At 42.4% G+C, this 27873-nt stretch overlaps 1 protein-coding gene and 1 long non-coding RNA gene across 2 annotated transcripts; one reads left to right on the top strand and one right to left on the bottom strand.

The window, feature by feature from the left end:
* Positions 1-4885: 4885 nt before the first annotated feature.
* TEKT4 (tektin 4) lies at positions 4886-17026 on the bottom strand. Its single transcript, XM_015877013.2, has 6 exons — positions 16421-17026; positions 10549-10619; positions 9060-9203; positions 7688-7910; positions 6840-6994; positions 4886-5243 (listed from the first exon to the last, which is right to left on the bottom strand). Exons 1-6 carry the CDS (start codon positions 16991-16993, stop codon positions 5024-5026), a joined length of 1386 nt encoding a protein of 461 aa, XP_015732499.1. The 5' UTR covers positions 16994-17026; the 3' UTR covers positions 4886-5023.
* A 114-nt stretch (positions 17027-17140) lies between these two features.
* On the top strand, positions 17141-26096 carry LOC107320793 (uncharacterized). Its single transcript, XR_001558370.3, has 3 exons — positions 17141-17289; positions 25004-25238; positions 25925-26096. It is a non-coding gene; the product is annotated as an uncharacterized LOC107320793 (long non-coding RNA).
* The last annotated feature ends 1777 nt before the right edge of the window (positions 26097-27873 follow it).

Here is a 27873-nt window from a genome sequence, read left to right as displayed (position 1 = left end):
AATGTTTCTACTTTCTCAAAGTCTATGATTTGTTTCGTTTTACTTTTTTTGTGACTGTTTTCACATTGCAGGAGCCACGTTAGAAGAAAGATGCTGAAATAGTCCCATGCTGCTGCAGCGGGGCAGCACCAACCCAGCACCAGCTGGAGCAACTGGTTTAAGTACGCTGCTGGTAAGACCGCATGTACTCACACCAGAGGGAGCACAAATCATAAGGAGGATGGATCCTCATGCTTCAAGGCTGAGCTCAGAGCAGAGGTAAACATGAGCAGGCTGCTCTGGGGATGCAGTTGGGTCGGGGGTACCTGGGCTGGGTGTGAGCAGGAGAGGCAGGAATGGGGCACCGGGTGTTCAGGGTGCAGCACTGGAATTGTGCTTGTTGGTGCCTGCCTGCTCTGCCACAGGTTTGGCTGGTGGAAGCATTGGATCTGCCTGCCTGTACTTCTTTATTTTATTGAAGGAGACAGCTGTGTATGGGTTTGCATCACCAACTCCAGAGACACAGAGAGCTTGTAAAAGCCACTCTTGCCTGTAAAGTAAATCGAGCGTGTAACAGCTCCAGTCACCAAATCGTGTTGGCAGCCGGCTCGGGGCGTGCAGGAGGATGGCAGGTTGAATCCTTCCCAGCAGGGTTCTCCGGGGAGGGAGTGCAGATCTTAAGAAGTTTCTATTCAAGATCTACACGTCCCATGATGCAGGAAGCAATAATCAGAAATTAACTAAACGTTTGAGCTTGCTCACTCAGCTTTACCATCGTGCAGCATAAGCTGGGCTGTGCAGGTGAAGGTCTGCCTTCCTGGTAGGGACTTAATTCTGGGCTATGTAGGTAGTTATGCAAAGATCTCACTAAGTTCTCTGAAAGTATTCTCAGCCTCTGTTGCCTTGGTCCATCATTTGATGCAATGCCACCCCAAAATCTGCATCTCTACTGGGTCAGCACTGATCCCAGTGCCCAAGGCAGCATGGTTTTTAATGGTCCCCACTGCTGGGTATCTAGACAAGCAACCATTATGCTTGTGTCTGCTCTGTGCTTTTTGCAAAAGTCCAGGAGTTTTGCAACCAAAATGGCCTTCACAGAAATAAATTGGACTTTGCAGACTGAGATGGATGCATGCGGACCCACATAAATCTTTTGCATGCTTGAACCCATTCCGATTTTAAAAGCCTCTTCTATGAAGAGCTCATACACTGCAGCAATCATAAAAATGATCTTCTATATACAAGGCCCTAAGGCAATCCTTAATCATGAGCCCATATCTGAACGAGGCACTTCATCATTACGGGCTGAGTGAGGGAAATGGAAATGCAGCCAAGGACTTTGGTGGATTTCAATTTACCCGCTGTGTGAACCTGCTCTCTGCTGGGTTGCTGACCAGCCTCCTCCTTTGGGAAATGCAGTGATGGATAAAGTTGGGCACATTGGAGCCCTTTAGCCCTTGGGTGGTTCAAGCTTCAACCCAGGAAGCTGAGAGAGAACAATCCTCCACTTTTTTTGCTGCTCATCCTTTGGCAATGAATCCAAACCCAACGGATGATTTGCAGAACAGGGTAGTTTAACTGGCACGGTGTTTACAGCTCTTGAAATACTTTTGCAGTAACTTGAGAGCTGTTTCCCAGCTGCAGCCTGTGCCTGGCTCACGTGGAGGGGAGCTGCGCAGCTCTCCCTTAGCATGGAAGGCTACTGGCAGTGGTTTGAATTTTTCAAGGATGAAACAATGTAGGTTTCTAAGAAGTAAGTCTGGATTTTTCTCCCCATTTTCGGAGTTATTTCCTTTCTGGAAGTTTTGTTTTACAAATCTTGTGGATTATCCTATGACAAACATTTCAGTTTTCTTGATTAACCGTGCATGACTATGTGAAAAGGTCATTCTGGTTTTCATCCCTGCCGTTCTTATATAAATCCTCCAAGAACCAGCAATAAAATATTTCATCTTCCTGTTGCCTTTAAAAAGAAATGATGGCTTTACCCTCTGCGGCCCTTTCCCCAAAGAAACAACCCATGCAAAAACCCCACAGCAATCCTGCAAACAACTCTCATGTGAGGAAATGCCACAAGGATCCCTCATTTCTGTTTTCATGTGGCATCAGAGCTGGTGTGGCTTTCACACTCTGGGGATGCTGAATCTTGTCCAGGCCCAGAGCAGGACTCTGTATACTGGGAACTGCCCCCTGTGTGACAGCTCAGAGCTCAGTGCATCCTGCTTGCCCTGAGAGCTCAGCAAACAGTGCTACGAACAGCCTGGCTATCAGATATAACCCAGGAATCACACGGGGCACTAACGAGCATCTACGTGGTCATAAAGTTGTCATTGTGACTTTTATTACTGCCGAGACTGATGTTGGGACACAGTTTGCTTAGAAAGGCCAGCAGGTCTAAGAGAATATGCAGGAATTATTCAGAGAAATTGCTCAGGAAAAGATTTTAAAATAAATTCTCACTCTCTGCAGGTTGCTTTTATAATTACACTGCAAATCAGCTCGAAAAGAATCCTGAAGAACAGAAATAAACTCCTAAACTCAGATCTCCTCTATAAGACACAGCTGATGTTACTGGCTGTCCTTGTGCCCTTCTGCCACGCAAGCTGGATTTACAGGTTAGTATTCTAAGCACGTGCTGCTGATGTCATGTGTCAAGGGTCCAAAGTGGAAATGGGGATGTCTGAAACATCCTACCTGCACACCCAGCGCTGCTGTCTGCTGCTCTGGTATTAAATTTTGAGTGACCTGTGACATGGTACGGGGCTGAAATGATGAGGCAGTTGTTCTAAGCTTCAGCTTTAGAGAAAATAAACTACCTTCGGGTAAAAACACTGCACAAATATGACCTCTCGTTCTTCCATATCTTTCATGGCTCCCCTTGTACAGTGTTGTCTGCTCATAAATAATAAAAGAAACAACTGTTTTTAATACATAAAGAAAAAACGTAACACTTTTCATATAGATTAGCAGGGAGCTGCAGCTCACCCATGACAGCAGCTCACATGAGAGCAGCTACAGCAGCTTTTGAATCCTTCCTTGGGAAATCCTCAGCGTAAAACGCATTCTGAAAATGCAATATAGAAACAGGTTTACATGCTGGAGGGGTGGCTTTAACTATGATTTTTCACTAATCTGTAATTAAAGGAAAAATAATGACAGAAGCTTGAAGTTCTTCCATGTGATTCACGCCCTTACAACTTGCTCGTATCCCTCTATTACCATGTGAATAGAGCAGTGATTACACCCTGCTAATGTATTGGGTTTGCCCGGCCAAGATTTCCCTTGATTGGCCTAAAGCAAGGGCAGAGTAATTTAGTTCACAAAGGTAAATTAAACTGATAGGCCTTAATTAGGGAGAGATCCATTTACAGCCCAATATGGGGCACAGGGTTATTAGTTCTCAACGCAGCCTCAGTGAATGTGGCAGCACTTTTCCTCTCTTTAATGTAAAACTCTTGAATCAAAATAATAGTTTTGGGGCCTGGATTGCAGACTTTCATGGTCTCATTGACCGTAATTGAAAGTTGAAGTCCACTTTGACCCCAGCTGCTTCAGTTCTCTGCTATCTGAGATTTAGATCCCCTTTCCTCTGCTGTAACAGATGTCGGACTGAAGAAATGACAATTGTTCACACTGCCAGTATTTTCCTCCAGGACTACAGTATTGGAGATAACCAGGTCAGCATAAATAAAACCAGCAGAGATTGCTTTTTCAGTCATCATGTAACCTATCGCTCAGATTCTCTCTGCTCCTGTGCTGCCAGCTGAAAATAAGCCTTTACAGGAGCTGTAGTGACTGAGAGGTTAAGGAGTGGGGGAGAAGGGGCCAGCTGGCCCTCTGTGGCCCTTTGGCCACAAAACAGATGTTTGAGTCAAAAGCCTTCACTGACAAAGCTGGTTTTCAAAGAAATAAATGGCAGCATCTTTCAGCGGGAAGGCAATAGCTGAACACTGCTCTGATGCTCTGTGTCAAGATCATACAGATAGATAGCAATCTCTGTGCAAAACAGATCATCTAATGGCTTCTCCTGCTCCGGTTAACAAAGCGGGGCTATTCAGAAATGCACACTGACTGGGTTTAGGGGCAGATGGGGGGAGGGGGTGATGTTTTTTCTCTCTTTGGTCAGCTGCTTTTTGAAAATAAAAAGCTGTAATGCAGGAAACCATAATGTAATTGTGCTCTGTGTCATCACTTCTCTTCTTTGACACATGTCGCATTTCCAGCCGAGTGGCCTACTAAGCTAATGAGTGAATGACATTTGTTACATTGCTCTACTGGAGTAGATGAATCCGATGTGCTCTCCATTAAGGGTAATAGTTCAAACACAAGCCTTGCTTTCAGGGAATAGGTGGAACAGATCAAGAGCTCAATTAAACATCCAACTGCTGAAGCTGGAAGGCACAACTGCTATTCAGGCTCTGTTTAGGCTTTTCTTTTTCCTCCCCTGAAAAAAAAAATCAAATGGAATTGACTTGAAAGTTAAAGATCCTTGATCTCATTTTAAGGTTAGATACGCAGGTGTGATGGGCTGGGAGTGTCTCTGCCAATAGTCAGATTGCCATCTAACCTGTGCAAACTTTTTTGTTAACTAATGGTGTTTGAAGAGTGTAAAGGTCCATCCTCTATTTCCTCGCTGATCGTGGGACCTTCTATCAGGCACGCACCTTTATTGCTCTTATTTAATGCAGCTGTAAAATGCTAGAAAGCTATAAATCTTACGGGTTCACATCTGTGTATATCATAATAACTCCACATATTTGCTTCTTAGGTTGAACACCATACCGTGCAGGTTATGCAGATGTGATATAGCATCAGATGTAAGGGATTGCCTTTAAGCTGCATTTTAGCTGACCATATATGCCTGCACTCAGACTGAATTTGTAAAGGGAAGACTCCAAGCCAGCCATCAGGTACTAATGCATTTTAATCCAAATACAAGAAAACCACCAACACAGTACATCTGTGTGTAACAGTATTCATGCATTTCATATGAAAGATGCTTGGTGACACTTTTCTTCTATACTGTGCCCAGTTAGTACAGAGATTACGGCCGGTAACCTGCTAGTTTCAGAACAGTTGGGTAACGTGTGCGATGGGCCAAACACTTTTGCCTGTCTATAAAAATACTGTTTGTTTTCACAGCTATGTCTTTTTCTAAATTCATCCGTGTGTCTTCCAGGTTCCTCAGAGACTGTTCAGCTTCCTGCAGTTTTTTCTTCAGCGATTCAATGGATTCTGTTATTACTTCAACTTCGTTGATCAACCTGAACAGAATTACAAAAGTCGTATAAAAATGAGCAGAAACTTGTGTGTGTTACTAAGGACACACGAACTGTAACAGGAACAAAAATCAATAGCTATAGAAGCATAACACTCAACAACAAGGGCAGGAGGTATCGATCCCAGCACTTTGAAAAGGACCTGGTAAATGCTGGAGTCAATGGGCTATGGACTCAGAAAGGTTGGTCCCATTGGATGTTCTGTGCACTTAGTGAAAAACAGAAATTGCTTTCATAGCTTTTGTATTCGAGTTTCCCTTTATTTAGATAGTACTAAGAATGCCTTTTGCCACCACAGATGAACTATCCATCCTCACTTCACAAGTATCCCTTTGTGTAGGACACTTGTTTCAAGGAATATAAGACAAAACTTGTTGGATGAGTCACCAGTTCAACTAAATCTGCTTTTCCTTAAGCCTGGCTTTTGACACCTGTTCACTGGCACAAAGCTCAAGTATTCAGGATGATGCTTGTACCAGAGATCAGGAAGCAATCATTAAATGCATATGACCTTTTAAAGAGGTGGCAGAACAGCAGCAAGCCATTTTTAAAAAGCACATCCCTTCCTCTGGGTGTCAGTGGTTAGATGCTTTCTGCACTCTCTGTCTGTGCACATTTACTTCCTGGAAAACAAAATTCCTGCATGCTATGGGAACTGAGTAATTATAAACAGTGAAAGAATGGCAATTAAAGACATGCCAGTTCAGCAAAGGGCCTGCATGTTCCTTAAGTTGCATTAAAAGCAATTTACACACTGAGAGGCACAAGAATTATTTGCTGAATCAGGACTTAAATGAGTGCGCAGGCAATGGCATAAAGCATTCAGATTAACTGAAACTACTTCCTTCCTATGTAAAGAACAGCTTTGAATGGCAGGCATCTTTGCTACAAGTACACTGCAAGCCTGCAAAAGCTGATCCCCCACTTCTCCTAAGGGCAGAAACATGTGAAGGAGAAGAATCAATTACAAGGCTTATAATGAGATCAAAAGTGACAAATGTGATGTTCAGACCTTTAATTTGAAAGGATTTATTGACCTCCAGTTCTAAAATGGATTATTACTGAAAATCAAATGCCACCAGCCCAATTCTCATGAGTACTAAGGACATGTCTCAGGCTATGGATGTGCGCAGCCCATTTACATTCTCAGCACTAGAAACATATTTCTTTCAGCACATAGTCCACCTTGTGGTGAACTTTTGCTAACAGCAAAAGGGTTGCAAATTATTCTCAAGTTGTCAAATATATATATATTTATATATATATACATATACATATACGCACATAGATATCTATATATGAACTTCTAAATCATAAAGAAACCACACAGTTCAAAGAAAAAAAATGCCTAAAGTCAAATGGCAGACCGATGTGCATAGATTTTCTGTTTGCCAACACATTAGATTAAAATAATGTCTTCCTTGCAGTGATTTCAGACAACTGAATTATTTCTGATATATCAGAATCAAACCTAATAATAATAGAGAAAGACCACACGTTTCCAAAACAAAGTGCAAATGCTATTTTACACCAGCCTTGGATAGAATGAAAACCTTGTAAGACTTATTGAGCAGTTTTTACCTGAATTGTGCATCATCTCTGCAGAGCTCGACATTGGGTCTAAAAGACCTGTCATACAGTCTCGTTTGAGCCACTTTCATGGGGCCTTCTTTGTCTCTGATGGCTTGTTTGAGAGCAACAATGTTAGCTTCTTGATCTCCTATTTCCCTAAGGGTCTGAAAAAGATACCCAAGAAAAATTGTTTTAAGATTAAGACCAAACCAACACATTATCTGAATCTGAACTCCGATCTAAAAAGAGGCAGAAAATAATCTGTAGCCTGTTTAAAAGCTTTCCTGACAACACATCCCACCTCCTTAAACTGCTTTTAATGGTAAATTTTTTACTGTAAATTATCCAAAAAAAAAAAAATCAAGTTATTTTGAGTGAAATTAAGAACTGCTGAACAGCTTGGAAATGTATAGATTTCTAGTGAAAGAAATAGAAAAGGACAGGAAATTCTGAATCCCTTCTCCTTCATGACCACTGACACACAAGCAGAATATAGTCTGGCAGCTGCCATTATCCACCAGTACTAAGAAATGACTTATTCTTTCTACGCTACCCAGCAGCCTAACACAGAAGTAGGAGCTGCTCCGTATTGGAGAGGATGCAGAGGCCAAAGATACTCTTTCCATTTGGCAGGAACAGCTTAGTGAAGATGCTACAGAAGAAACACTGCAGACAGCAGTACAAGCTGAACTGGAGCGATAATCCAGCACTGAAGATTCTTATCAGATCCTAAGTTGACACAACAGTGTTTTATACCTGACATGAACTAAGAAGTTTTTCCTAGAGGATAAGCCCACCGTGACCTACTCAGAACAATGCTGTCATGCCTATTGCCAGCATTCAAAAATGATGCTTACTTGTTTCAAATGATGCTCTAGTTTCTGTTTTGTATCATCCAGCTCCAAACAATGTTTGTGAAAAGCCTCATTAACAGCAGCACACTGCATCCTCAGGTCCTCAGATACATCATGAAGAATATTATCAATCAAAGTGCGAAGATTAACTGAAGCCAGTCTTTCTCGTTCTGCCCTATAGATGTTGTCATGACTGAACTTGGCCCATGTCTCTGGTGTTGATGCACTGGAAGAAGGGAATAGCAAATAAACAGTCACAGAACTGTAGGGGTTGGAAGCTTGTTCTTTGTTTAGGTTGCATTTAGGAATGCAATCTGAAGTTGCTTCTCCCCCTGCAAAAGCACTGGATACCTCTCCTTGTGTTTCCTATGTTGTATGCTGTCCAGACTTACCAACAAGAAAGATTAAGAATCCTTTATAAAATTAATGAACTCTCATTCACTTCATTGCTTCTGAGGGAATATGTGACAAAAAAAATCGCCAGCAATCTTGTGCACAGTAATTGCAAGCACAAGCAGTTAAGTCACCACCAAATAAACACATGAATATATGCATGCATTGCAGTCTCGGTACATTTCAAAACAAAGACAACATGATCTCTGCTTATACTTTGACATGGCAAGCAGAAGACACTGCAGTACTTAGGACACTGTAGCAGAAATGCAAAGTCATGACTCGAAACAGTGATTGAACACCTGGTGGGAAGGCAGGGCCAGCCCAGGGGAGCTCAGGTGCAAGCAATACACCTGAGTGACTGGAAGGTGGGGAGCCAGGATCCTCCCCTCCCCAGACCTCACTTAAGGGTTGGCAGTGGAGGTAAAGGTATCTAGCTAGAGATTCCTTTCTGCCTGTCTGAAGCCTTCTAAAGGTAAGCAGCTTTTCTCCCTTTTTCATTCATGCATTGGGTCGTTGCTGCTCTGCTGTTATTGCTGTGCTTTCCATTGGTTTACAGATGCTGTGTTATATACAAGTTATCTGAAAGGGAGGGGAAGCATACAAGATTTACTTCAAGTAGTTGTATTGTGCTACTTTGTGTGCAGGAAGCTTTCCAAAAGAATGGCATTGTCTGTTGGTGTTCAAAAATAAATCTCAACAGGAGTTAGCTCAGATTTTAGAAGTATAAAAGTGATTATTTCTGAGAAAAGCTTCAACAAAACTAGTTTGCATATAATAAACCTACTTTGTTATCAGTGAGGTGGCATGTTGAGATTGTAGCACTACCATTACTACTGAAATAGCTGTTTTTTTGAAGGTCTGATGTCACACATCCAAAGAAACAGGAATAATACCATTAATTCAGGGGATCATTATAGTGATGCAAAGGATGTATTGTATCTGAGCAGCATTACTGTGGGGGGTGATGATAACTGCTCACCTCTCTTCAAACTTCACTGAGCCAGGATGGAACTGGATGTTGGTGCTCTGGTTCTTGTATCTTCCACATTTATCATCAATGTTGTATGTTTCAACTTTGTCTGACCAGTCCATTTCACAGATTTCTTTGTGGTCTCGATTTAATCTGAAAAGCTCATCGTTGTTGTACATGGTTAGTGGAAAATGATATAACTCAAAGCTAACACAAACATTAATGAAGCTAGGCTCTGATCCTTTACCTGTCAAGTAAAATGTGAAGGTAGACTTGTCTAACCAAACCTTTTCCCCAGCCACCTGCTAGTTGATGCACTAACAGCTTCCCTAGGCATTCAGTGCTGTTCTGTGCCCAGTGAAGGCTCAGGGTTTCTGTAGTCTGTGGCAAAGGTTTTGACTTTGGATTTTATACCACGATCCTAAAACAGGGATTTTTTTTTTCCAATAGCAGCTTCAGGTAGTGGTTACAACAAGAGAATACTCTTCCCATGACATCAAGCAGGACTTCCAGGAGACTTAACTCCTTTTTGTCCTAGCATGTTGAATTTGACTTTAAGACCTCCAGAAAGTGACCCTGTGTTATCCTGTGAGCTCTCCTTGCTGGACTGTAGCACTTAAACAGTGTAATTCCTCCTTGGGAAATACAGGAGGAATGCCATTCAGGTTGGGAACCAATACGTTGTTGTTAATTTTGGAGTCACGTTGCTACTAATTAATCAGAATTACTTCAGAGTACAAAAGACAGCGTGTCTTTATCAGCTGTAGACACCAGATGTCACTCTTACCTAAAGAATTAAAAAGATCCTGCTGGCCAACGATAGAACTAAAACAGCCTTGAGACAATCATAAAAAGCAAAGCCTGAACTCAACAGATGACTGTGAGATTGTAATTGGTGTAACAGAGCAACTGAAATTGTTCTGTTTTTTCTAAATTTCTTATTTAGAAAAAAATAAACTCATTTTATCTAGTAGAACAGATTAAGTTTCACTTAATTTAAAAAATAATTGGTTCAATATCAAGGTTTCCAGCAATTGACTCCATCATATGGATTTAACCCGAAGATTTGGATAATACCTTCTTTCCAAAGGATTTTATATAAATTAAAGGCAAATATTCCTTTTGAAGTGCAATGAATGCTTGTACTGATATGGAAGGCAGAGTTCAGATCTATATTGCAAGTTCACGCTGACATCTGGTGGCAAGAAACTCATCTTGAAAAGGCCCTTTGATCAGATAAATTATTGTAAAAGATCATACAGTACAAATACATCACATACTGTAACAACACAGTGGTATCTGGATAATATTTTGTTATATTTACATTTAGTGTTGGAAAATTAGGCAAGTGAATACACATACTGGAAATGATGAAAGGGTATGGCTCTTACTGTACCTTACTTTAGCTGATAATCCTTAACTATCATCACTGAGTTCATCTTTTCAGGCTTATTTGACTATATTAATAATGATTGAGGCATTGCAAGAGCTTTCTTACCGCATCTGGTTAGTGGCTTGCATCAAAGTTCTCTTCAAAAGCTCCTGGACATTTCTGATAAGCTCAGCTTCCTAGGTAAAAACATTAAGACTTCTATAGTATTCAGTGCAGTATGTACCATCCTGCAGAGCAATTTAGTTTCAATGGTTGTGGATGTATATACTTAAGTCTCCCACTCACTACCCACTCTTGCCATATTATTAGAAGACAAGATCCTCTCTGGAGTTAGCAAATACTGAGTAACTCAGCTTTAAGTCTACAAAGGCAGTAATAATTGAAATACTTCTAAAGCCTGGGGTTTTGTTATTTTCACATTACATGTGAATTCTATGAGAAAGCATATGTTCTGTTAGATTAAACAATGCTTGAGTTACCTGCACAGCCTTGAAATAGGGAATGGATAGGGCAGCAGCACTATGCTCAGCACGAGTCCAGAGTCACTGCCTTGCACAAAACCAGGCTGTCACTTTGGAGCTGGGCAGGACAGAGGCAGCATAAATTCAGCTGCCAGGGACTGCTGCCTTGTGTGCATGTGATGTAGCAGGACACTGGCAGCCAGAATCTGCACAGACCTGCAGACATCTCCAGAACACATTGCCTTGCTCTGCAGCAAGCACTTATCTTGGAAATGTGTGAGGCAGCAGCTTCCTGCAGATCTCCAAAAATACTATTTGTCTGAACTATGGTGATAAGTAGCTACTTAACAGAAAGGAGTGGCAGTATGGTAATCTTTTGTTGGCCTCCTTCCTTTGAATGCTCTGCATGAACTGAAAATAGAAGTTGCTGTTCTGTGGTTTAAGTAGTTACTGTCTACTTTGGCAGGTAGAGGAAAGCCAGCCCAAGATAAACCTGGTGGCACGTGCCTATGGATTGACTCTTATTAGACCAATTGCTTTCCCCTCTGATGAGGGGTAGCATCAAGGGCTACAGGATTACCTGAGCTATGTAGCACTGTTGGAGGGGTTAAGTTCCTTCAGCTACAAGAGGTGACTGCTCACAGCTACAAAGCTCTGTGTCACCTTGAGAACAGATCCAAAGTCTGAACTTACAGCTTGTGCTGCTTTTAGCAGGGATGTTTGTTGCAGCATAGACATTATCAGAACAAAAGAGACTGTCATTTGTAATATTTTCTCGCAGAACAAGAAGTACCTGGTGCTTGTCTTTGATGGCAGTGATGTTGCTTTAGGGGTTAACCATGAGTGCTCTTTGAAGTACTTTACTGAACTGGTAGTTATGCATTGCATAGAGGCTGGACCAACAGATGCCTTTTTTAGTATATAAATGCACTTAATGTCTGAGGACTGGATATCTTAAAGAGCTTTTTTTGATAAGATGAGCTTCTAATTAATGTAGCTATTGCGAGTTAATGATAATCATCCAATGACAATTAAGGGAGTATATACTGCCTAATGACTTATAGCCAGGACATTGCTGGTGTATGTTGATCCTCATAGTGCTCTTGACTAATAAATGAGTGCATACATCCCTGCAGTGTCAGTTTCTCCATCACAGGAAAACAATGGGGAGCATAAGAAAGATCATTTTATCCTAAACAGAAAAGGACAGTTGAGACTGGGGAGAAAACATTATTTCTAAGGGTCTGAAAGAGCACAATTAAAATAAACGCATAACTGAAGGCATCAGTTTCTAAACTGAGAACACTGAGACTTGCTTTCTGCAAAAAGGAGCTATTACAATGGCTGAGCTGTCAAAAAATAATCAGAAGGATTTTAAAGTGTTACAAAGAGCTAGCACTTGAAATTACTCTTATAGTAATTGATATTGTTTGTGTTGGGCAGTCAGTCTCCATGTAAATAAAGAGGTGATCATATTCCTGTGAGTAATATGCATGGTCTTAAATGAGAAAAACTTTCCTTTAGTGATTACGGTCTCTCACATGGAAAAAGTGAAATAGCCTCAAAATAAAGAAGTCCCTTGTTGAATGAGCTAAAATGGAATTTAAAAGTAGATTTCCTTTTGAGGAGATATGCACTCAAATATGGTATTTAAAACTGAAGGTACTGTTCTCATAGTTAATGGTGACCTAAGACTACTTAGAGTGAATAAGCAGGTGTAGATGATGATGGGTTTTCAATGATTATCTAATCAGGGATTTCTCCTAGCTTTTAAAGCAGTTGTAAAGTCGCTTTGCATGGCTGGGAGAAGCCGTGGCGCTGTGCTGAAGGTGGAGATCTATTGATGCAGGTCACGCAGGCCTGGCTGTGCTGCCAGCATCACAGAGCAACCCGGCCAGTTGACAAGTGTAGCTGTGACTAGCTCATGGGAGGAAGGCCACAGGTCAGCTCTGCATAAACATCAGGTCTGCCAGAGTCAACTGAGAACTCGCTGCCTGAAGACATTGAAACAAAGCTCTCTGCTTTTACAGTTGTCTATGTGGAGGACTGTCCTACTGCATGCTGGTTTGTTTGGCAAAGCAACAGACAGTGCTGTTTGGAAAGGGGTTTCTGTTGATTTCCTTGCCCCGTTATTGCGTTTGGCAATCATACACACAACTGTATCCTTTATCCACTTTTTTTCATTTCATGTAGCTGACAGGATCTTGGCTACTGCCTTTGTCTTCAGCACCGGGGAATACTGGGGCTGATTTCATCGTTCAAGTAAATGGATAACAAATCAACATTCAGAGTCAAATACAGTCCTTGAGTTTAAAATAAAATGACAAATGTAACTACATCTGCTTAGAACACAGTCATATCTGGCACTCACTTAATGAATTTGGACACTGGATATGCAGGAGTAACCTTGAAACACAGAATATATGGAGCTGAAGCATGATTTATTGGCAGTGTACCACTATGTGGCAAGTCCTGTGTTAGAGAGTACATTTTCAGTATTGTGTGCACATAAAAATACTAAACCACCATTAAACTGATGCAAAGGGGAATCAGAGGAGATGTCATATGGGCTATGGAAGCAAAAACCTCATGGAAAACGGATGCATGTATTGCTTTTACTGAATTCTGCTACTTCCATTGCAGCAGCTCAAAGAAATAACTATTTCACTTGAGGTGTTGTCATCTTTTTAGTCACTACAGATTACTCTATACAGGGAAAAGGATTGTGTCCTTCAGATTCTTCTTAACCAGAACTATATTAAGGAAAGATTAATATGCTGCTAAGTAGAGTCTATGAAGTTCTGAGTAACAGATGATTTTATTATGCATGTGAGGAGCTTTCACTTAAATACCTTAATCCCTCATTCCAGCAGCTGCTATTTAATTGGGGCATGTATCACAGTAGGTAATCTAAATAGGACTCTATCCTGCAGAACAAATAGGAGAGATGAGCTAGAACCAAAATTCCTGTAAAGAAATAGGAAAAACTGAAAAATTTATCTGGTTATAGAAAACTTTCAGCAAAGATACTTCTGTTTTATTTGTGAGTCATCTGAAGTGATTCCTGCTCAACAGATAGTGGAAGTATAATTAAATATAGGGATTCAAAACTGCTTGTGTATGTACATTTGGTGTTCCCTCATTAAATGTCACCTGCCAAGGGGCTGCTGGAAGGTGGATATCTCAGCAGGATGCTCTGGGAATCTCATTGCTGCGGTAAGGTGAAAGCAGCAATGAAACCCATGATCTGTGCAAAGCTTTTTCTAAGACCATATGAAAGGCAATGCTTTGTCCAGACATGTTCACCCCCTGAGCATGCAGATTCCCCATGCACCTATCCACAGGAGCTGGGAGAAACACAGTGAAGATGCTGTCCAGTGAAGTCAATACAAGACTGAGCTGCTAGTAAAAGAGGGGAAACTTCAAATCAAGGAAAATGAGCTAGAATATAAATTAAATCTGTAGTTAAAATTCCTTGTGGAAGGAAAAGAATGTCTGTTTCCTCACACAGCTGACTCTAGGGAAAACATTTCTCATTTTTGCATGTAAGAGAATGAATGACTCCTGATCTCCTGTGAGTTACCGTTTATTAAGTTAAGATTAGAAAGTGGCTGGACAAGAAAGCAAGATTCATAAAAATACGTGAGTACTTTAGTAATAAACTTGCATAGCTTCTCTAAGTAAGCAAATGAATGCGGAGTTACTGGTGAAGTGGATCATTAACTCTGAAATCTGCACAGTGAACAGTCAGAATTCATGGAAGAGCAGCTCAAAGTGTCAAGAATTCAGTTCTGAAGGCAGTAAGAAATAAAAGGTGCTGTTTTCTTTTTTTTCTGCAGTGAAAGAGGTACAGAGTCCAGCTGCAGCTTATAGGGCTGGCAAAGCCACTGAGGGCACGCTTAAAAAATCTCTTTGCAAATGTTTGTGTCATAAAATCTATCCCTCTGTGAAAATGGGAAGGGTTTCCTCTCATATTATATACTCCTCTTCGTTCTGTACTGCAAAGGTCATTGGCATGGCAACAAAATCTTCATTTCTCAAGGGTCCATCTGCTGCTGGTACACACGCCTCAGCTGAACTCACATCATTCTTTTTTGATGACATCCCACTTGGCTGTGGACGCTTTGCCATCGCAAGCAGAGAATCACAATTTCAGGTGAAGAATTAGCAGCAGCAGATGGACTTCTTAGCAATGAACAAACTATTCTCTGGCAGAGAGATCAGGAGGAAATAAATGCAGGAGAGAAATCCTTGCAGAAAGTTGGATTTTTAGAGGGGTTGTTCTTACATTTCATACATTTCTCTAAAATAGCAGCAGCTGGTGAAAATAATTTCTTTTTTCATTATGTGAATCTTGTAACTACAATTCACAAAGCAGATGAGTACGCTGCTAAAATATTCCATATACTAATTCTCTCATTTTTCTATTTTTGACTAGAACAGCTTCTAAATATTGATCACCACTGAGTGTTATTCCTCTCTAAAATATTATCAGGTACTATCACCTCATCAGCTCTGTAATTCTCTTAAGTATTTTTTCTAGCAACAAACATTAATCAACTGCGTTAATCAGTAACTCATCATGAATATACTTCCACAGTATAATGGAAGCTGCAGGCCAATAAATGATCATCCATTTATTTATGGGACAGTAGGAAATGTATCATTCAAGAATGAAAAATGACCCAGGATCTGCTCTCTGTACCATAAGCAATCAGAATAATTACATCAGTTTGAAGGCAATCTACGCGCTGTGCTGGATTTTGGTGACAGATAACAAAGTGTCAGCTGGAGTAGAGCTCTCTAGGGGAGGAAAGGATCAAGCAAACTTCAGGAGAGCACAAGGTTTGTTGAAGTCGTGCTGTCAGAAATACCATCTGTCTGTGCCTCCCAGCGTGTCTGGAGCTGTCATCTCATAAAGCTATCACAAAACTACATTGTACTGCTTGGAGTGAGCCATGCTGCTGCTCCGCAGTACAATTAATGTGATGGCTTGTGCTGAGACGCAGTAAGTTTGATGTTAGATCACCACCTTGGCACAACTACAGCATTAGACTGTAATACAGGTAAGAAGCAGAGACTTCTCAATGGAGCATGGAAAATAGGCAAGCAGCATTTCTCTGGTCCCGAGTAGGCTGCTCATGGGGCATTGCATTTTTAAAGCATAGCCTGTACTGATGAGGAGACTTCAAGCAGTTTAGTGCCAGAATAAGATGCTGAGCCTCAAAGTGGAAACCTAAGCTTTTGAATTTGCTTGGGTTTGGTCTGAGGGAAGGGGTCTGGTGTTCTTTGGGTGCACTCATGTGAATTTTAACATCTTTTTAAACAATGGAAGGATTTTAAATAGTTCTTCCTCAATTTAGGTTTGAATCCAGGTTGCCCAGGAGTGAGAACAGACCTTTGTTAATTGCTAGAGGGCACCTTCATGTGCTAAGTGTGGCTCCTACTAACCAAGTAGCTCAGAGATCAGGTCAGCACTGCACAAGGGCCACCAACACCCTCAGCGTTGTGCTCACCTTCAGCAGCTCCCTCTCCACCTCATCACAGACCAGGTCTGGGGGCTGCCTCCTCTCCCGGCACTGCAGGTTATCTGTTGCGATGGCATAAGGCACCTCGGTAGCATCGAGTGCCCTTTCCAGCCTCAACTTCTGAGCTGCCAGCAGGTTGGTCTCTGCATCCAGATCCTCAATCTCCTTCTGAAGCTCAGACTTCCAGTAGTGGATGTTCTGCAGCCTCAGGCCTAGGGCAGCAGTGGAATCTTTTTGTGCTCGCTCTGTAGCAGCTGCTGTGCTCTCAGACAGCTCTTTAGATTCATCTCTATTATTCCCGGACTCCTCACAGCTGGACAGGGCCTTGTGGAACAAGTTATAATTAGTCTGGTGCCATTCGGGGGGCAGATACTTGGCAGTGCGGAAGCCGGCCGTGGCAAGGCCGCTGGAGGAATCAGGCCCCGTCTTCAGCGCCGCCTCGTGAACCTTCATAGGCAGCTGAGTAGCGGGCACTGTTTGAGGTGCCGGCTCTTTAGTCAGCGGTACCCGAGCGGGTACCGGGCCGCCGGGGCTTCCCTGAGCTTCCTCCATAGCGGCCATGTCTACAATGCGCCGCGTCCTCTCGTTGCAATAGCAACGACAGCAGCCAATGAGGAGAAGGGTCCCCCTACTGCGAAGGGAAACCCGAGGCTGTGACGAAAGAACGGCCCGCCCTTCATTACCCCAATGGGGAGGGGTCTTGTTCCCCACTCTTAGCATCATAGAATGGCTTAGATTATAAGAGACCTTAAAAGATCCGTTTCCAGACACGCTGTTATATCACTCCAACCCTAAATGCTCGCTTTATAAGGCAGTTGATGTGATCCGGTCAGGTGCTGTGAAATCCGTCTGCTGAGGTATCCCCACGTTGTAATTCTCACCTGGAGACACAACAGGCAGCTTTAATTTGTTTAATTGGATTTTAAGGGGTTTTGCCATCGTTAAGCAGGAGGGGAAGGAGAGGGTTCAGTGTAATGGGAGGATGCTGGAGAGAGCAGAGACAACAGAGGGCGCTCTCGTCCTTGGGCTCTCTCCTTGAATGTCTTTTTGATATAGAAAATTGAGAAGGAAAAAACATGTGCTCTGCAGCCTACCCAGGCCAGTGGGATCCTTGAGTCCACGAGAGGGATGCCTGGACTGTGCCTCGGCTGCATAAAGTAGTAGATGAATGCTCTGAAAGTCCACAGCCATTCTTCCTACAAGACCTTGTGCTCTTGTTGGTTGCTACTGACAGTGAGCTCGAATCTGAAAAACACAGTGTGCATCCATGAGCTGGCAGCACAGCCACAGCAGAGCTTCCCTGCTATCCAGCAGTGTTGGAATTCAGTCTCCTTTTCCAGCTGAGATGACAAAGTATTTTTCTCTGGAGGTTTCAAGGGAGCTTTTATTAGTGGTTCTTGATCATAGCCTGTTCAGTATCACCCGGGCACTTCTGAAGAACTGCCCATTAGGGCTGCAATGGGATGTGTTTGAGGCTGGAAACTGGCAGCAGACTGGGCTGTGTGAGTTGATGTAACTGCTAGGTTTTAATCTTCAACAATATAGAAACACTGTGTGTACCCACACACAAAGTAAACTCTTCCTGATCCACTGCAAGCGTTACTTCAGTGAGAAGTTTTATTGTTATCCCAAATGAACATTGCTTCAAGGAACAGATGGAATTGGAGAGGGTGTTGTTTTTGTTTGTTTGTCAGGCTAGGTTATTGTTGTTTTGGTTTTGTTTCTTATTTGCTTGTTTTCTGTCAGTCTAAGCCTGCTTTCAGGTGTTCACAGACACATCTTGTCCTAATAGATTGCATATCACATCACTGCAAGAAAGAAAAGCAAAACCTATTGACACCTGGCAGATTCAGGTGTTCCCATCATCATCCAGGGCAGGCCCAGGGACCCTGTGGCTCAAAGCTCTTCCAACAGCAAAGTGATTTAGTATGCTACTGTAACGTATAAATTATTGACAGTTATCCAAGATGTTTCCAGAGCACAAGATGACAAAACATACTGGGAGAGAAGAACAGAAATGTTTTCCAGCTCAAATATTTTGATGTTCAATAGATTAAGATTTCTCTTGGCTAGAATCCTTTCAAAGGGAAATAGTTTCTCACAGTGGATGCTCCTGTTTGAGGCAGGTGCTCCCTGAGGTTTTGTGGCTGCTGCTGTTGCTTTCCCCTGTCTTCTTGTTGTTGTTTTATTTATTAAATTAGTGTGAGAGGAGTACAGTTCTTGTAAATGCAGAAGGGAGAGTTCTCTTGCAACCCAATAGCAGAGAAGTTCATTTCTTGTCTGCAGCATGGAAGAAATAACTTTTCCAAAGGAAGCTGGTCTGAATCCTTTCCTTCGTTTTGCAAAGGCATTCAGAAGAGCTTGAAAATGTGACCCACTTCCACTGTAACATCTCTCCAAACAGGGACCAATACATTATGTAGTATTCTGAAAGTCTGATTTTCAAGTGATGAAGATGCTTTGGAGGCTGCTTCTCAGCATCTGTTCTGCAAATATCCACACCTTGAAGGCAGGGAAACTGTGGAAGAGAAGAACCGGACTTCCTTTCTTGTTCTAAGTGTAACAGAATCTCAGCACATGGGGGCTATATCGTGGTCTCTTTCTTGAAGTAAATAAATGTAGGTGCTAATTTAATGCAGTCATATCAGCAGAGAAATCAGAAGCAAGACCAAGAGCACACCTCCATCTTTTGCCGTGTATTTTCATGGAAGAAGGAGTTTTGTTCTCACATACAATGCCAGGGAACCTTGCTAAGAATGGAGGGCACATTACAACCCTTTAGTTTGCCAGTTATCAAGAGATCTGCTATAGACTGTTTTCCTGGCCTAGACATAATTTGCTACTAAAATCTGAGCTGTTGCAAAGCTGCATGTGTTGCTTTGCCTGGGCAGATAAAAGAACTGAGAGGAAACTGCTACTGAGGCAAAGAAGAATGGGGGGCCAACAAATTCTGAATTGCAAAGCCTTGATTTGGAGGTTTTAGGGAGGCAGCAGAGATATTGTTCTGTCTACACTTGCATCCTTTGTCTTGGGAATGAGCTTTTTGCTCCTAGCACCCAGCACCAGCTGCATCTGTGCTTCAGGAGGGAGATGTGGATCCCCTCCCAGCTCTGTCCCAGTTCCTGTGGAGAGAAAATCTGGATGCAATGGTTGGCAGGGAGATGTGATTCGATTGCATAAAAGCAGTACCATTGCTTTCATATCTCTGTTGAGAAGTGCCAGAAGGTGTTTGCTCCCTCTCAACTAATGTAGTGGGGTGGGCAAAGAAAGCTGAGCTGCTTCCCTGGGCAATTGGACTGGCTTGATGGGCTTTGAAGTGCTCACTGCTGACAAATAACCAGCCATGCACAAAGGCAAGCAATCAGTCACACAGTCAGGAAATACCATCAAGCATTTAACTGTAATTCAGTATTCTGCAATGAGGAGGGGAAAAAAATACACCATAGCTGAGATGGACTGGTAGTACATTGAAGTTCATATGGTACATTAAAGGGGCATTGACCTGAGCTGCCCGTTCTGAGGACAAACTGGCTTGAAAATTCAGTCTCCCTTTTTGTTTTTTCAATGGACTGTCTTGTGCTGAATTGTCTACAGAGCAATGAAAGGTGGCTTTCACTGCTTGCTGGGTGCCAGACCCCGATCCTGCTGTTTCTATTGGTGCTACCATTGCATCGCAGTTCACACCAAGGATCCTAAGTAGTTCAATGTTTTACATACATGAAATGCTGCAGCCAAGGATCCTGTGACTCAGACAGGCATTCACAAATCCTCTTCAGTTTACATCATCTTGTCACATTTGCTGCTGTTTAAATGCTCCAGTTTCTTGAGTCATCTTGAGCAGATGGATTTCCACATATACGCTGACCAGGATGAGAAGTCCTAGGCACTGGTGAGGACTTTTGGAGCTGAGGCAGGACAGGAGATGCCTTCTCAGCATTGCAAGACAAGGCCTACAAATACTGGGAGCTGAGAGCACTGCTTCAGAAAAGCCCACTGCTTGAGACAGGGCCTAATTCTCCTCATGGCAACCCACTTGTCACAATTTGACTCAGTTTGACTGCAAGTAGAACATCGATTTTCTTTATTTAATATAGCATCATTATACTTTTTATCTGCTGGCTGCATACCCCAGTGATGAGTACCAGAGCAGGGTGATGGATAGAGAGCATAGTGCATTCGTCTAGATGATAGATAGGGAGAAAATGTGGTGAATTAGTTCAGAAGAGAGAAAATACAGTCAATTATTTTACATAAGGCAGCGTCTGGTACTCACAATCCCTGCCTGAGAGCAACAGAACACACGAATAAAAAGATTAGAGAGTTCAGAAGGGAAATTTTTGTTTTAGCATCAACATATGGGCAAAACATTACATTTCAGCTCTAGAAATAAACATGTGCTAGCCTCGGGAGCACTGATGTTTAGCGAAAGACCGAGACCAAAGGTTATCTAAGAATATAGACATTGTTTTTGTACCGTGTCATATTGCTGAAATTTGACGTGTCTCTGCTGATTTGAACCTAATCACCCCCTCCTGTAATATGATGGTTTCAGATAACGTTAATTATTTGTAGCAGTATTAGCACTGCTATCTAAAAGCAGTTATTTTACCAACGAAATGAAGCGTAAATGGAGCCATTCCAGCATGGTTGAAAACCCCATTTAAAGCTTCATTTCCCAGCCTGATATCTTGGAGGCAGCCTGTGTTTGATGAGAGCCTTGCAGCGGGTGGGCTGTTTGAAGGACAGCTATCTGTGCCAGGACAACGCTGGTTTTGTTTTTATTTTCCACCAGCTTGGAGAGTTTGCACTTCCTCATATCCATCTTGATGGGGACAGCATTAGTCAAAGCAGTTTCATTATAGCACAGGGAATGGGAGTCTTGTCAGAAGGTTGGGATCTCTGTGTCAGCAGGTTTGATTAAAACATTGGTAAGACACAAGAATGAGGGCAAGTTTGTCTCACCTGTGTGACACCCTGAGTATTGTCATGAGCCACAGCTGACTGGTGTACACTAGTTTAGTTCAGTAGGTCAAAGAAATGATACTGACAGAAACTCTGATTGCATGCTTCATAACAGGACATTTTCCTTCTTCGTTGTGGGGGAGTTGGACTAGATGACCTTTAAGGTCCTTTAGGACCTTCCAACTCACAGCTTCATGCTGTGGATGGTGCTTTTTCCACAATCCAGGACTCAGGCTAACCAAAGCAGTTTAGTTCTGTGAGCTCTTAACTGCTCATGCTCCTTTTCTAAGAAAAAGAATATATATCTAAATTAACATTTACCAGTGTAGGTAATGAAACCCTCAAACATTTCCGAAAACCAGGCCTAGGCAGAGGAATGAGTAATGGGGAATTAGAAATTAGAATCCAGAATGTGAACATAAAGAAGGATCTGAACGTGATTGTCTTTAATACGTAGGAAAGTCTACAACCAGGTTTGCTTTTGAGGAGCTAAGAGTTACTTCAGGACACACTTCATTTGCTAGCAGCTATTTAGTATGAAATTTCACAGTGACACGGATGCTGTGGAGTATGGTTCTGTTCTGAGATCCTTCCAGTATCAGCCATTGGGTAAATCTTCATAAACTAGAAGGAAAATGGAAAAGTAATATCCTCGTCTTAGGAGGAAACTTAATCTAATTTGTATGTTTGAGTAATATGCATGGTATATATTACTCTCATCTTACTATTAGCAAATGTGACACTAACAGATCTCCTGCAAAGCTATTAGTCGTTGGTAAATATTTACTTAGCAGCATCAGCTTATTTCTTTTCTCATGAATCATTTGTTCTTAATATCATCCTATTATTATTCTTATTGCCTGATCGGTCCCCTAAATTGCCAACACTGTTTCTGCTCCCTGTTCTCCAGCAGACACCAGCTCAGCAGTCGACTTCCTGGCACATTGTTTTGGGTGATAAAACATTGGTTCTAGAAGCCCCGAAGGCAGTAGATGGTGAACATTTTCTGTAACTTCCAAATATGACAAAAAAATTAATAATATAATATTCCCTTAGGAAAGAGTAAACAATAAAAAAAATTGGCTTATTCTCTCAGACACTCTAAAGCAGAGGCAATGAGAAGTGAAGTTATTCAACAAATGCCTGGACCAAACTGACAATAATTCTTTGGAGAAATGTGGGTGTATCTCTGCTGGGAAAGTGAAAATTAAAGATGAGTACATTGGGTTCAGCACAGCTCAAGGTCTCTCTTTTTTTCAAACAACAAGTCACGCATCCATGACCTAACCCAGAAGGATGCTGTTTGCTTCTATCTCTCTGCTGACAACACCTGGCTCTGTCTCAAGCTGGCTTGGCTGCTTGGGAAGCTGCTTTGGGTGGCAGAGAAATTGAACCCAAGCCTTGGATGCTCTGGGGAGGCCAGTGTGCTGCTGTGGGATTTACAGACATGGGCTGCGCTCCCAATGTGAGACAGCCTGACACCAAGCCCCACCACTGTAATTCCCTGGCCTTACATATTCCCCCTGAATATATCTTAGTTATCATACCTGGCTCCTTTCCTAGGACTGAGTCCAAAACTGCTTCTGATCTTGACTGCTGGAGTATTTGTGTAAACACAGCGTGCTGTACACCCTCCAAGAACAGTCCCCAGTGAGTCGGCTGTGGTTCTCCCAGACAACAGCATGATATTAAGATCCCCCATTATCAATGGTTTGACTTTTAGAAAGCCATCTACATAAACAAAGCCTATTTATCCTGTGATTGTGCCCTGGAGACTGTCCTACAATCACTCTCATTTCCCCTTCTGCTTTCCAAGGCAGTGCCTGTCCCTGTGGCGCCGGAGTTCAGCATGGATCCTCTCCCAGCTGCATGCCTGTATGGTGTGGTGTGGCATGGTGTGATGGGGAGGCTTGGTCACTCGGTTCCTTCAGCTAAATAATGAATGTTCCGTCTGAAAATGGTTGAGAGAGACTCCTGGCCCCTCCAAAAACTACACAAGAATGGCTCAATAAATAGGAATATGAGGGAAATTAAAATTTAATGGAAATTAATTGTGAATAAAATGAACAAACAAGCTTTCGTTCTTAAAAAGATGCAGCAAATGTGATTTCAAGACCTTTGGTTGCTGATAACAGACACCCATATTTCCTTACTAACCATCCCTCAGACAAACTCTTCTTTTTTAATCTTGATTGTCCTATAACAAATGACATTCAGGGAACTGCCAGCACTTCCATGAAATTATAGTGAAAGAACATTGCAATGAGTTTACTCTCTTCTTGATTATCGCATTCTCTTCCATCTTATCAAAGAATTGGTGCCTTTTACAGTAAATAGAGAATATACTGACATGGTTGAGCATCTTGCATGCTTTGCTTAGAGACTGAAGGCACCAGGTCGAGTGATGAAAGTGGAAGTGAGAGCCCAGCTGTGCCCGTGAGTGCTTCTTTTTGACTTTTTTAATCTATTGCTTGCTTAAATGGGAGAATCAGGCAAATTAACCTGTGCTAATTAAGGGCTTGAACTTAAAGTGGATTTGTCGAACTGCATTCAGCCTCCGTGTGGACAGAGTTGGAGACCTTTATTTGGTTTGTTGCGATTTGCCTCCCAAATGCATTGTGATAAACCAAATTAAGGCCATTTTTTGGTTGCCATTCCTAAGAAACATGTGATGTGGGCTCATTTGTTTTAAAAATTCTTAGATTAATTCTGTAGAAAATGTCCCTGTGCAGACACATCAACATTCCTAATAATATTTGGCTGAAATGCAAGATAATAGCAAAGTCCAGGCTCAAATAAAAGGGATGAATCATCTCTAAATCACATGTTAAGATATAATAGGATAAAGGACAGTTGTTTTGCTGAAGAGAAACTTCTGTGCACTGCCCAGCTGAAGGGTCAGCCACAGCTCTTGCCCAGCAAATTCACTAATGGTAGTGTTTGATTCGTGAGGATTTGTCATTCAGGCCTCCAAAAATGAACACAATATTGAATCAGATCCAACCCAGGGACATGTGAGGGCCCAGTCCCCACCAAGCTGTAAGGTAGCAAGCACTGTTTTGGAGCTGCATCCCACATCCTGCATCCTTTGGTCCATTATAAAAGCCATGGAGTCACACAGTGCTCCCATACACACAGCTCTAAAACCAGGGGCACTCTGCAAAAGCCCAGAATGTTACTTCATCTTTGCATCAGTACATCCCCAAATAGAAGCAGTGAACTTTATCGTGGAGGTGACTCCCTCTGCCAGATAAAAAAATTAAAAGCTGAAGTGCCTACCCATTACTTAAGCACACACAGACCCATTTTCATAGCCTTCATCTCCTCTGCCCCTGGAAAAAGAGCTCCTTGGAAATTACAGTAATTGTTTTATTCTCTTTGATCTCTGCTAATAAAGCTATGGACTATCACTCAGCAGGAGCTGTTTCTCTTAGTTAGGATCTTTCCAACTGTACTTACATTAGGAGGGCTCTGGGGAAATTTCAGTAAATGCACTTGAAAAGAGCACTGCAAAACTGCTTAGACTTTCTGTGAAAAATATTTCCCCTGCATTTGTTCACTGGCTGCTCAGAACACTTCTCAGCTTGTTTGTTTTTCCTTTTATTGCAGTTGTTGTTGGACCTGGGTGAAAGCTAGAGGAGAGAGTTGTGACTCCGTGTCAAGAGATCTTCTGGCAGCCAAAGAACAGAGCGAAAATTTCTGCATCCCAGACAAGTCACTGTGGAAATCACACTTGAGAAAAGCAGCTCTTGCTCTGAGTATTTTACTTTCCAACCTCAGTAGGGAAGATGGAAGAGTGATGAATGTGCACTGATCCTCCAGCAGGAAACCCTTCATTTCTAAGGTGTGACATAAGAGCCCCCAGCATCTGCAACCACATCCCATTACAGAAAACATCATTTAGTTCCCTATGCAGGCAGCATGGGCCTGACTTAAAAGTAGCAGGGAACCTCACTCATGGATATCAGTGTAAATTGAGGCTCCCATATTTGAAAGTCCCATTGCACAATTTTATGGTTGGAACTGTTGCCCTTTGGTTGTGGTGGGCAAGTCACTGGCAAGGTCTGGGAAAGCTGGTGGGTCAGCACATCGCTTCTCCAAGTTATGGCTTGTGAAGTAAGCTGGGAAGGTGCTGGATTCTGTATTTAATACCCAGGCTTTAATCAGCACAGCTAGAATTAAGGGTCAGCTTGGTTGGTCAGTGAGGCAGGAACCAGCACAGGCAGCAGTGAGTGGTTCCTTGCAGGCAGAGCTTCCGTAAGGCTGGTGAACATATGGACTGTAGGAAGATGCAAAGATAAACCCAACCCTCTGAAGTGATTCTGCATTTCAAGTGAAGCAAACAAGGAGCTCCACACCCTGGGATGCCCTTTTTCTGCTCCTTGATGTTGGAGAGGAGGGTGGCAGTGGCCTTCATACCAAGCGTGGAGGGTCCAGTCTGCATCCATGTACCTGCCTGTTGCATAATGAGCAATTGAAAACTAGAGTCGTTGCACCAGCTGCTCTCTTGTTGTTTCTTTTTCCCTCCAGCTAGAAACTCTAAAGGTCAGAGGACCAACTGCACAGCCCTTCAGTTGTATTTACTGCACCCAGCACCCTGCCACAGGCACAGGGAGTGTGTTCTTCTGAGTGATGGAGAAACATCACCCCGGTGAAGGCAGAGAGCAGGAATGGTAAGGAATAAAAGGCCTCTTCCTTTAAACTGGTTTTAATCTTTTTATGGTTGGAAATGGAAGATCAGTAATTAAAGCATCACTGAAGGAGATCAGAAAGCTTTTGAAGTTAATAAAACCTGTAACACACACCGAGGATGATTATATGTAAAGCATACGCAGGCTGAAGTCGCTGGCAGGATCTGGAACCCATGCTTTCCCCTACAAATGTATGGAGTTCCTCTGCTGAAATTCCTTGGACCACACCAGAAATGACCCAGGTTTGCCCTGGGCTGTCCCACCAGGTGACACACATGATTCCCAGCTCAACCACTCACCTGGGCTGTGTGTCCTCTTCTTCTGCTTTGGCCCAGTGGTTTGCTCAGCTGTTCTCTAACGATGGTACCATCAGTGCAGGAGTTGCCTACAGCAGCTCAAGCATCTCAAGCTGAGTTAATCAACAACACTGAAAGAAATAAATAAATTCTCCCTTTGCAATGCTTTAGCATGTAGCACAGCTCTGGGCTCTCAGCAATTTAGCAAAGACATTTCTTTACCAATTTAAATAACTTCTGGACAGAATTAATGCTCTTTTCTCATCTCTAGAGTTGACATTTGGGAGAGGAGAGAGAGAGATGTTCCACCTCTCCCCTGGTCCTCCCTGGGAGCCAATGAGAGCTGAGACTTTATCTGCACTGAAGTGATGGTAGGGAGAGGGCCAGGAGCAGCCGCTGTGTCTGGCTGTGCTCAGTTGGGGGGAGGGTGGAAAAAAGAGGAGACTTTAGGCCTTGACTGCCATTTATTTCAGCATTGAAAAGAAGAAAATTCTAATGCTGAAACAACGATTAAAACAAGTACTAAGCCATGGCAGAAGACTGCCTGGGAGGTAGGGCTTTTTGTATGAACTCAGCAGATCATTTATTTATTTATCTATTTATGCTGCAAAAGAACTTTCTTTAAAGGTCACTTTTTTTTTTCTAACCTCTGTGCTGGGAAAAATGCTTTTAAGTTTCATCTGCTTTGTGTGTATGTGCATTTTCTAAGCCTTGAGTTTACTTATTGGAAAATGGTCTTGGATCACGTCGGAGTTAACAATCGGGTTTTAGTTGCATGCAAGAAAGGCATATTTTTAACACTTTATATGCCCAATTTAACTTTCTCATTGGATTCTCAACACCACACCTCTAGACCTCAGCCTAACACTCAAACCCTGCCTGCTTCACCTTTCCTTTCTCCTGCCATCCATCCTCTGCCCATATCTGGGACCATGGTACTCTTTGTTTCTTCTTCTATCTCTGCCTTGGCAAACTTAAATGGTTACATGGCCTCTCTCAACTGTGCTTGATTGCGGATAGCTGAGCTGCTATATCCTCCTCCTGGCATTGCCACTGCTGTGAGGGAGCCTGTATGGTTGGAGGAGTGGTCTGCAGCCTCATGTGTTGTGTTCCTGGCTGCAGTCAGTCTATAGCTTATGAGCGTTTGTAGGCAAGGTAAAGCCTAACAAAATTTGATAGCAAATCCAAACTGTTATTATATCCTTTGATATTGTAGCATTTTTGAGAAAGAAACCTCTGTGCTGCCAAATGACACCAAGAGGAGAACATTCTTGTAGGGATGCAGCAACTCAGTTTGCAGCCTTAAATCCTTATTAGGGATTAACTCTCTGGCCAAAACCTGTTATGTGAGGATTGCTAAGAGACAAACATTTTCAAGGGATGCCTAAGAAAGCTCATATTATTCACATTTTGTCCATTCTCAGCCAAAACTTAAAGCAAGAATTCTCATGAGATGTGCTGGTTGTGAGCAGCTCAAAAAGACACAGAGCAG

The sequence above is a fragment of the Coturnix japonica genome, chromosome 13, assembly GCF_054131305.1.
Source record: "Coturnix japonica strain WE chromosome 13, WE-NBRP24, whole genome shotgun sequence".
NCBI classification, from domain to species: domain Eukaryota; kingdom Metazoa; phylum Chordata; class Aves; order Galliformes; family Phasianidae; genus Coturnix; species Coturnix japonica.
Note: the sequence above shows the minus strand (reverse complement) of the source record. Positions and strands in the feature narration are given on the sequence as shown.

Bases quoted from the DNA above. Each gene is read 5' to 3' on its own strand.
- TEKT4 (XM_015877013.2), bottom strand. From the start codon at position 16,993: ATGGCCGCTATGGAGGAAGCTCAGGGAAGCCCCGGCGGCCCGGTACCC. The intron at 7,911-9,059 runs GTGAGCAGTTAT...CCCTTCTTCCAG, and splicing joins TCAGTGAAGTTTGAAGAGAG to TGCATCAACACCAGAGACAT. The intron at 5,244-6,839 runs GTAAAAACTGCT...AATTCTGTTCAG, and splicing joins AGAGATGATGCACAATTCAG to GTTGATCAACGAAGTTGAAG.